Source organism: Pteropus vampyrus, unplaced genomic scaffold, assembly GCF_000151845.1.
Source record: "Pteropus vampyrus isolate Shadow unplaced genomic scaffold, Pvam_2.0 Scaffold4, whole genome shotgun sequence".
Taxonomy (NCBI): domain Eukaryota; kingdom Metazoa; phylum Chordata; class Mammalia; order Chiroptera; family Pteropodidae; genus Pteropus; species Pteropus vampyrus.
Window position 1 is genome coordinate 1930488 of NW_011888785.1, and position 10898 is coordinate 1941385.

At 43.1% G+C, this 10898-nt stretch overlaps 1 protein-coding gene across 1 annotated transcript in view; it reads left to right on the plus strand.

The window, feature by feature from the left end:
* Nucleotides 1–10760: 10760 nt before the first annotated feature.
* Nucleotides 10761–10898, plus strand: part of LOC105293875 (twist-related protein 1) — a 1722-nt gene continuing 1584 nt past the window's right edge. The window contains 1 exon segment of the mRNA XM_023532616.1: nucleotides 10761–10897. Coding sequence (XP_023388384.1) covers nucleotides 10761–10897 — 137 coding nt within the window.

The following is a 10898-nucleotide window of genomic DNA, read 5'->3' on the forward strand; positions in this document are numbered from 1 at the left end:
GAGAGTCTGGTTTCTTATAGCAATTAGGCTACCTAGAAAGAAAATACTAACATAAATATAACAGACTCCAATATGAGCCACTCAACACCAAGTAATGCTACAGAGAGTCCCAATGCTACGGACTCCAGACAAGCCTGCCATCTCTGCTGGAGTTCTGAATGCCCCACATCCAAGTCAACTTCCTGCAACTGGGTGAATGCTCAGTCTGTCAGTCTGGTGGAGAAAGCAGTCCTCCAGGTTGCTTGGGCAGAGGAGAGGGTGGGCTGAGAAAACCGAAGGATTAAGGATGGCTCCTAGGTGTTAGGCTAAACAATCAGATAAATAATTTACTAAAATATACTGTTTTGCAGGTGTGGAAGGAACAGTTTCTTGGCAGCTGGGGTACAGATAAATTATTCAACGTCCTCCTGTTTGTGTTGCCACCCAGAACTTTGATACTTTAGGGAGTTAGACAAGGATATAGGAACAGTTACTCTTCAAAAAGAACTAGATCATCAATTAATTTCCTCATTTGCCTCTTAAACCCTTCCTTTTGCATTTAGAATTGTGTGTAACTACTTCATTTCAGTCTACAAAGTACTGCATAACTTAGTCTTCATTTAAAATGACATCAAACCTATATCAAATGCCAGGCACCATTTAAAGTGGTTAGAACTTATAACTTTATTTCATCATCTGAGGTATATTATTCTCTCCCTTTCACAGGAAGCCTGGAGGGATGAGTAATATACCTAAGGTCACACATGTAGTGAGAAGTTAAGCCTATTTGAACCTCCACTACCTGGATCCAGAATCTAAACTGTCATCCACTGCACTGTTCTCTATGGCCACTCTGTCTTACCAGAAAAGGAAGATGTGCTCTGGACTTCTAAAACTTATTCTAGCTCGAGTAGTCTATGACTTTACTGAAGTGATTTTTCATAAGCAGTTTCTCTAGTTCTGCAATTTTAATGTTTCAAAAAGTTTATAATAAAGTAAAATGATCATCTAATTTAATCTAGGGAAATTTCCTAGACTCCTATTCTTATTCTGCTTTCATTCTATGGAATTACTACAATATGACCCTCCGCCATACCTATTAATTCAAGGAAAAGACAGTAACTGAAGCACACTTGTGATTGCTGCTTCTATTCAATGTAGTCTCATATAAAACCTGATAGTCACTCTGCCTTACCAAAGCTTGCCATGAAATTCTAATTTAAAGTATATGTTAAAGTATTGTAAACTATTTTAATGAATTTGTAAAATATCTGGATGCTCAACTTTCATTTAAGAATCAATATAATGAAAATAATAGTGAATACATGTTACATTCTAGAGGTAGAGTTTATTTTTCCTAATAGTTATATCAGACTATAGTCTATTTTAGAGAATGGCATAGTTAAAAAATAAATTAAATATAATTCATTTGTAATATCTGCTCTTCAGATATTCCAAGCCCACTGATATGCTTCAGAATTAATATCTATGTATTTCTCTTTAGGTTATTTTTAACAATGTTTCCCCCTAGTCCAAAAACTTGGCTGTAAAATTAAAATTGCATTAAGGTTGCTTATGACCATTAGTGGGTATTTTTGTTTTCTCAGTCATTACATACACTTCAGGTTCCTCAGAAATATTTCTATTCTTGGACCTAACTACATAAACAAGCCCATTATAGTTAAAATGAAGAGATTGTGAAATACTGTTTGCTCTTAACTCACATCTAAGAGTGGCAGAGGATATCCCTTATGCGATGGACACGTATCAAGGTTCTAAGATCTTGACAGAAATCAAGATGATGAAACAAGGCCAGTCAGCTCTTGCTTCCCCGCTATTTCATTGTGCTCTATCGGAACTGAATCCCAAAGACAGAATTGGACAGCTTCTGCCACACTGAGTAACAGGGACGAAAGGCTCCAACAGGCTCCGGGTGTCAGGCCAAGGAACCTACTTGGAAAACTGCAAGGGCCCTAGTACCACAGCCATCCATTCCTTACTTCACAATTCTCCTGGCCTTTCAGTCCGCTCTCTCCAATGTATCCCAGTGTCCTTCGGCTTCCCTAAGCCCCTCCTGTCTTGAGAAAAACATCACACAATCTAATTCACTCAAAGGTGTTAGTGACCTAATGTGTTACCTCACCTTGGAGACTTTGCCATCTCAAAAAAGGAGCCCAGGGAGGACAATGCCAGGCCCCAACTTAATGAGTTACCAGTGACAGATTTAAGGCATGACTATGGGAAGTATAAGGTAGTTTTTGGAGGGAGCCCCTTCTACCCGAATTCAAACCACTTCACTGCCTATTTTACTCATTTTTGGCATAAAAGTTTAAGCCCACAGTTGGCCACACACAGCTTCCAGAATTAGAAGGAAATTCATTCTCATCACTTAGGAAAATGCTTTTAGGTTCCAGATATTGCCAAATCTTAGAGTCATAAGCAGACATAGAGAAAATTTTTTAATCTATAAAACTGACTAGTCAGATCAGATAATTTCTAAAATCCTTTTAAGTTTACACAGTTTTCAACTCTTTCCAATTATCTATCCACTTACTTCCTTTTACAGATTACGAACTGATGCCCCCCAAATCTCCCTAAATCCAGTCATTTACTCTCAACCTTATATTATCCTTTCCACATCCCCACAGCTACTGCAATGGTATAAGCTCTCATAAGTCAATTCATGTAGTTACACTAGGTATACTGTGGGTTGATGCAAAACTTCCTGAACGTAATCACGTGACTGTCTAATTTATTCCCTGCACTGTTTGTCCATAGACTGATATTTCTAAAATATAAATCTCGTCATGTATTTTCCCTGCTTAACATTCGTCAGTTTTCTGATTGCATTTAGAATAAAACCCAAATTCCTTAGCAAGGCACACCAAGTTACTGAGGTCTGGACTCGGTATCATTCTGGCTGCTCCCCAACCCATTCCACCTCTAGCCATCCAAAACACCTTACAGGTCTCTGAAAAGGCCATGTATACTCATGTCTCCACGCCCTTGCCCGTGCCACTCCCAATGTCTTTCTTCCCTCCTATCCTTCCTACTTCTTATCTGGTTAACCCCTATTCATCTTTCAAGACTAAAGCTGAAATAATATGTAGTTTTCCTGAAGTACAAGGAGAGATGACATTAAGTATGGAAATAAGTAACCAGAGACATCTTAGACATCAGTAAAGTAAGTTGGAAGAGACAGAAAGACGTTGAGAGCATCAAATAATCATGAAGCTCTCTGGGAACCCCATATTCATGAAGTACTCATATTCACGAGATCTTAAATAGGCTCTCTGTTGGTGACATCCAATCTGGCCCACCTGTCCTCTAGTCAGGACAGAAAGAAAGACTACATAGTTGCTCAGTAGGATAAGTGTCAAGCCCAGCTGTGGACAAGAGTAGTTGCCCAGTGCCTAAGAGAGCAACTGCTTTTTAGCTCCAGCCACCCTCCATCATCACTCACTCTTAACCACACTATCAGCAAGGAAGGCTAATGGAGAAGGAGAGAGGAAGGGAGAGGGAGAGAGATGGAGAGAGAAGGAAAGAGACAGAGAGAGAGGGAGGGGAATGGAGAGAGAGAGAGGGAGGAAGAAAAAGGGAAAGAGAAAGAAAGAGATAAAGAGGGAGGGAGGGAAGAAGGGAAGGAGGGAGGGAGGGACAGATTCTGTGTATCCCAGAATCTGGGTAGCATAGTCCTTCCTGCCTGTTTGCAGCCTATCCTAACATATTAACCTAACTTACTCTACATATTTCCCTTTTTTACTGCATGTTTCAAATTGACCCAATAAACCATATGGCATGTGCATCTTAATTTGTCCTGCAGGCCTTTCCGTGTTCCTCTCTGGGACAGGCTTCCTGGAAGTGTTTTGGAGGCTACCATGGCAGGGAGGAAATTTCCCAGTATGCAAAGGTATCCTGTCACCTGAACCAGGTCTAGTGCCCTTCCTTGGCACTCCTTGACGACATGTATCAAAGCATTTGGCTCTCCACATTACAAAACTGTTTTCATGTTTTATTCATTACACTGTGACATCCTTGATGTCAGAAACTAAATCTTCTTATTCAGAGCACCCAATTAAAGACTTTGGAGCATTTTTGTTAAATTACAAAAGAATCAGTAAATTAGTTATCGGCAATTAATTAGTGCTAACCAAAACCAGAATTCAGGTCTCCTGCATGCACCATTAGGCAGAACCAAAGCAGAACCTTACAATTTCTCAAGGTCTTTAGTAGGGGTGAGTGAGAATAAGACTCATCACTTACAGCTACGTCTTTCCCTGAGGAATCTGAGTTGGAGAGGGCAGAGGCATTGAATCTGACTAACCACAGGATAAACCACCGAACTTGCCCTCCGTTTTGAAGGTCAAATGGAAAATAACTAATGAGCCAGGAGTCTTAGCAACCACATAAGATTTCGGAAATCCTATAACGGTCCACCGCAGTTTTCAAAGAGTAATACTGTCAGTATTTCCCTAGATGTCTTCCCCTTCACCATCTTGAGATCTAGTAATGACAACATATTACCATCTTTGCTCTAATTCTGGATAGAGTATGCCTATTAGATACACATCAACTTTAATTAAAAGTTTCATGGCCCTCCACCCTGTTCCTTACTTTTTTTTATGGCTTTGCTGATAGCAACAGGAATTTTTAAAACTACATGCCTTAACCAGGGACAAGTAGCTACTTGCAACAATCTCTTTGAGTAGAAACTGAGGCAAATAATCCTGGTGCTTTTCTATTTTCCACTAAGTGCATCAATGTCTTTCCTTCTCTTGTCATTAAAGCCCTTTCCCTCCCTACCAATCAAGCCTCATTCTTTTTCTCTGTCGATTCTCCTATTTGCTTACTTGCTCCAACTCCCTCTTTCACCCTCTCTCCACATTCTGCTCTGTCTCTTGTCATCTCCTCCTTATTTTTACTGTCCTCTCTCTCATCTTTTTATCTTCTTTCTCCACATCTTTTGGTCCACTGCTGAGTCCCTCCAGCAGGCTCTCAGAGAATGTGATTACGAATATATCTGCAAGAAGACATAAATGCAAAGCAAAAGCAATGAATTCTGACTGAAATAGAAATTCCCCAGCCTGGTCGTCACGGAGCTCCACCGGAACTATACAGTTCTTCCAGAAAAATATCAAGACGTAATTCATTTTAATGTACAAAGCAATCGGATTTCCTGAAACCTTTTTGAGAGAAAGTAGTAGGAAAGAGGAAGGTGATTTTAAATTAAATCAAAGATTGTGTATAATAACTCTGGGGAAGTCAATATACTTAATATCCTATTTTTCTATATCTTTGAAAATAATTTTCAGTCTTCACCTACCACATTCATTAGAACTGACAAATCTTAAAAGATAATCTCCATGTAATTTTTTAATGCAAAGATATCCCAAATGCCCAAACTAAAAATTCAAACTTTCAAAGGCATTTTGGAATTGTCATATATTTTTTAAAAAACTCTTTTCATTGCAAAACATGGTTCTAAAATTAAGAAAATAAAATCCCTGGTCATTGAGAATTTTGTAGTAAATTCTGCTAATGTAAAATAAACATTTTCCCTTTGTACGAAATGCTGTTTTGTAAAAAAGTCTGCATGTAAAAAATTTTTCCCTTAAAATGGTAATATTTTAGTATATGTTTATAAATGTATGCTTTTATGTTCTACAATATATTAATTTTTCTAATAAATCTAAAGCTTGAATGCCAACTCATGTTTGTTTTTAAAAATTAATAAAAGTGGCGTAAATCAACTAGACATCTCCAAAATGATATTTATTGACTGTGTAGTATTTTTGCTATTTTGTGAGCTTTCCTCTCCCATAAGCTTCTTTTTAAACAAAGTTCTCTGGGAAATTGTGTCCTCTTGTGGTCACTGGCAAAAACAACATGTTTTCTGCAGAATGAATCAATCTAAACAATAGATACAGGATTTAAGGCTTCAGGAAAAGCCATTTGTAAAAAAAGGAAATCCTTTGAGGTAAAGAAAGGTGAAAGTTGTGAGTAATTAGAAAGGAAACTTTAGCTGGAAAAACAAAGAATGTAAATAATTTGATTTATACGTAAATTGTTGATTATTGGATGATTAAAAAGGAAGTAAAATGCTTACTATGTAGGAAGATTGTAGCCGTGATAAAAACCTCTATGAATAATTATAAATTTCTCACATTATTTCTTCAATTATTGCAGCAATTCTTTGAAATAAGTAAGAGCGTAACAAAGTCTTTGGCAGCAAAGATGGGAAACGGACTTGAGCCTGCACATTCAATAAAATAATAAAGCAGGGAAAAAAGGCTCTTCAAAATTCCATACTTTTCCGCACTCCGATTCTTCTCTCCCTACAAGTTTGTCAAGTTATGTCTCATTATCTCATCCTCATTTTGAGTGCAGAATGCCAGATATTTGAAAAAATTATTTATTTGAAAATTTTATTTGCTCACTTGAGGTGTTCCTAGCAACTCAATTTCTTGTGCTTTATACTTTTTCATTTTATTTCTAGATTGAAAGCTTCAAATTTCATTCCTTATAACTTTAATTTCTCACTCCAAAAGAAATTCAGAAAGAGAAAGGTTAAAAGTTAAATTCACGAATTAACCTATCATTAAAAGAGAATACCCTCTTATTTAGCATGAGATGTTCAACCATCATCAAGGCCACCTGTGTCACTGAGAAGGAATCTGCTTTTACAGTTACCAAAGTCACTTGCACTGACACAAACTTTATATTCCACTTCGATAAAATTCTCTCATTTAAATCCCTGTAGAGTGTTCGAAACAAGATTTAATCTAAGATGTGCAATCTCGACCAAGATCCACTGCATTGCAGCCTTTTCCAATTTGCGCCCCCTTCTGTGTGAATGCTCCTGTGCTTCATTCACACAACTCAGAGAAATTATTTCACAGAACTCTAAGCCAACAAACAGGTGGTAGGTCATCCAAAGACAGAAAGAGTAGACACAGATTCAAGTACTCACCTTTTGTGCAAGCCCCAACTCCAAAATTTACCAGCTTGCAAGCAATTCCATAATGTGTGGGTGTTTCTTTTTCTTTTCTGAAAGTATCTATAAATGACTTGCTAAGAGAATGCCAGTGCATATTCAAACTGTAAAGATACAGATATGTACATACTTATTGTAGATGCTCAGTAGGAGATTCCTAACTCTGTTACTTGTAGTTTTTTTTTCAATTTTTAACACAGCACACATTCCTCAGGAAGGACTGCAAACATGCCAAGTTTGCAGTTTGAAAACAAAGCTCATTTTGAACCATCTAGTAAAAAAGAAAAACTTTTCCTTTTCAGTTAAATTTTTTTCAGGAAATTTATTTTAGAAGTAGATGAAATTATTTAATTCCAATTAATCCAGTATTCCCAAAGAAGGCAGTCCTCTACTGATGTCTTTCAAATCAGGCTGAGTTCAGCCCCAAAGGGAAATTTTCTAAGACTGTTTTTAAGAGCCCGCAATTAGGCTTTTAGAACTAAGCTTTCTTATGTTAAAATGAATATTTTGGAAGTTATCATTATTGTTGTATATACAACATGGCTATTCGGCACATAGAAAAGGACCTGCCTCATTCCTACCCCAGCAAGAGTAGATGAGAAAATTGTTCCATAAAATGTCAGGTAAGATACGACAGATGAGCAGAGTGGGACAACCCAGCCAGGAAACACTGTAGTGTGCAAAGTACCGAACCCCAGAGAGTACCAGGGAGTACCAAACCCCAGACATTTTGAGACATAATTCATTTGTCAAACTACAACCTTCTGCTCAAAAAGTAACATTTGAGCACTCAGAAAGCCTCTCAACCTCAGCCTCCACTCCTTCCAAGAGGTAAGGGAAATTTCTTCCTAGATCTAAAGTCATTCATTGTGACTTTGTCAGAAAGATTCTGTGCTAGGATTGCTCTGGTTATGTCATTCATTTTAAACCCTCTTCTAGATATTCTGTCACTCACAGCAACACCCCAGTCCTGGGGATCACTGAACTGAATGGCCAGGAATTCTTCATTCCCTAGAAGTTTAGTGCGGGAGAAGGGCTGGGCTCACTTGTTTAAGTACTAGTCGCGGAGATTGATGACTTAGCAAGTCGAGCTGGCTAGTGATCCCTGGCTGCTGCGCTGTCAGGGACTTGGTTTCTCCTCCAGTTTCTCCGCCCCCATTTCCATCCCCCTCCCCCCAACCCCTATTCCCCTTGGTCAGGTAAGGTTTCCTTTACATTTTGCCCACACTTTCCTGTCTTGCTTACCCATAGCCACAAAGGAAAGAGTCCAATTATTCGATCTCCTTATTTTTGAGAATCCGGCTAAAGAGAAAACAAAAACAAAAAAAAATTAAGATTGGAGATTGATGTTTAAATAAAAAACGAGATAAGTAAAGGTGGAACATTTTTAAGAATTCTGCAGCCATGTTCAAATAAGAATTACGGAATACTCTACAATTCAGATTTCCAAGAGAGAATACTAGGTAGAGAGTGAGGCAAAATTTCTGCCTTCTTCTCTGCTTCCAAGAGATAAAGTCCTCCAAGCAGAAGATGCAAACACAAGGGTGACTAATCAGAGTGCTTTGTTTTAAAGAGATCTGCCTGCGTACTATTAAGTAGAGGTCAAGTACAATTTGATTTTCAGACAAGCTTAAATTTTAACATATGGCAGCAACTCACGAAGCAGACCAGTTGGCACGCCGTGGTCATTGTTTCTGAATATTCGTAAAAATTGCGGTAGACAAATCCTGCGAGTTGCCCTTCGCCCCCCACGAGAGGGATGCCTCTTGCCCTCACTTTCCCCAGAAGGTTGAGCCCTTCAGCCGGCCCTAATCTCTCCAGACCCCGGGGTTTCCCGGACCGAAGCTGTGAGAGCCTCAGCGGGGCACAGCCACGTGGCTTGCCCGCGCGTCGCCCTGGGCTCCCGTCTCCTCCTCCAGACGCCCGCGGCTACGACCCTCTGTCTGGCCAAGAAAGGGGCGCTTCACTGAGTTTTGCAAGACCAGACTGAGGAGAGGGGTGAACTGACTTCGGCCGGCGCAGAGGACCCGCACACAGGGAACGCAACTCCCGCGTCTCTCAAATCTGACACCCCCACCTCAACCGACTACTGCTTTTAACTTCTAGTTTGCTTTGCAATGTAAGGCATGAACATGAAACGGTTATTCTATCCTAAATCGTTCCAAAAAAAAAAAAAAAAAAAAGTCTAGCATTGCAAAGATGGGCTTCTCTTCCACGGCGGCTTCCCTTCCCTTCTCACCGGCTCACCAACTTTTGTTGCTTCCCATCTGCCAGATCTGCATTAACACCCTCTTTTGGGGGGGTCTTCGTTGTTAACTTATTGGATAGTAATGCTTAAAATGTAAAAGTGTTCAAGTAATTGGAATGCCTTTGGGGCGCACGAAGCATAATTGCCCACTCCATCTCCTAGGATGGGTGGGGGTGGGGGAGGGAGCTCGCACAGCGGGCAGCAATGTTGAACCCCCATCTCACTCCCTTACGAGCCGACCTTTAGAGGTCACAACGCAGGGCCTCATTCCGGAGTGGGGTGGGAACGAAATGGCCACAGGGTCGTCAACCTCGGGCTGGCAGCTCAGGCAATCAAGGCCTTGGCGAGGACTCTACGCTACCCCCTCCGACCCTGTTGCCTTCTCCAAGGACAGGACTGTCTTCTGCGGGGGGATGAACTTCTGCCTCTTTCTAGCACCTTCAGAGGTGTAATCTATTTGGGTGTCGGAAAGCTTTAGTTTGGGTCACGGTAGAAGGAAGAAGGCGGCCAGATGCTTCTCGGGGAGGGGTGAGAGAGCAGGCCGGGGAGCAAATCTGCAGTCCCCGCGGCGCGGCCACGTCTTCGGAAACGCCCACAACCTCAGAGCCAGCCGCGGCGGTTTGGCCCTTGGGACTTCAGGAGCCAATCTACCTGACCATTGGGTGGGCTCCGCGGTTGCCAGTTTGCTTTGCCTTTTCCCCCGCCCCAGCAATCCCCAACCGGGCCCCATGGACCTAGAGGGTACTGGGGCGAAATGAGACATCACCCACTGCGTAGAAGCTGTTGCCGTCGCTGCTGTCACAGCCACTCCGAGAGGGACATACACCGCGGCCACGACGGTTCCCTCCGACCGCTTCCCCGGGCTGCGCTCGGGTGCGGGGGCGCGGCCCGCGCGCGCTCCGGCGCGAAAGGAAATCGCCCCGCGCCCGCGGGCGGAGGGCGGCGGGGAGGGAAGGGGGAGGGCAGCAAAGAGGCGGGCAGAGGGGCCGGCCTCCGGGGCCAGGTCGGTTTTGAATGGTTTGGGAGGACGAATTGTTAGACCCCGAGGAAGGGGGGTGGGGACGGAGAAGGGGGGCTGGAAAGCGGAAACTTTCCTATAAAACTTCGAAAAGTCCCTCCTCCCCACGTCAGGCCAATGACACTGCTGCCCCCAAACTTTCCGCCTGCACGGAGGTATAAGAGCCTCCAAGTCTGCAGCTTTCGTCCAACTCCCAGACACCTCGCGGGCTCGCCGGCACCGGCAGCGTTTCCAGGAGGCCGAGCGGGCTGTGCGTGCGGCCGTTGGGCGACTTCTTTTTGGACCTCGGGGCCATCCACACCGTCCCCTCCCCCTCCCGCCTCCCTCCCCGCCTCCCCCGCGCGCCCTCCCCGCGGAGATCCTCCCCGTCCCTCCTCCCGCTCGCTCCTCCGCGGGCCGCACCGCCCGGGTCGGCGCCGCGCGCGGGGGAAGCTGGCGGGCTGAGGCGTCCCGCTCTCCTCCTCTTCCCCGGGCCGCCCCTCTGCCCCGGGCCTGCGAGGCCGCACGTTGCCGCCCGAGAGATGATGCAGGACGTGTCCAGTTCTCCAGTCTCGCCGGCCGACGACAGCCTGAGCAACAGCGAGGAGGAGCCGGACCGGCAGCAGCCCCCGAGCGGCAAGCGCGGGGGGCGCAAGCGGCGCAGCAGCCGGCGCAGCGCA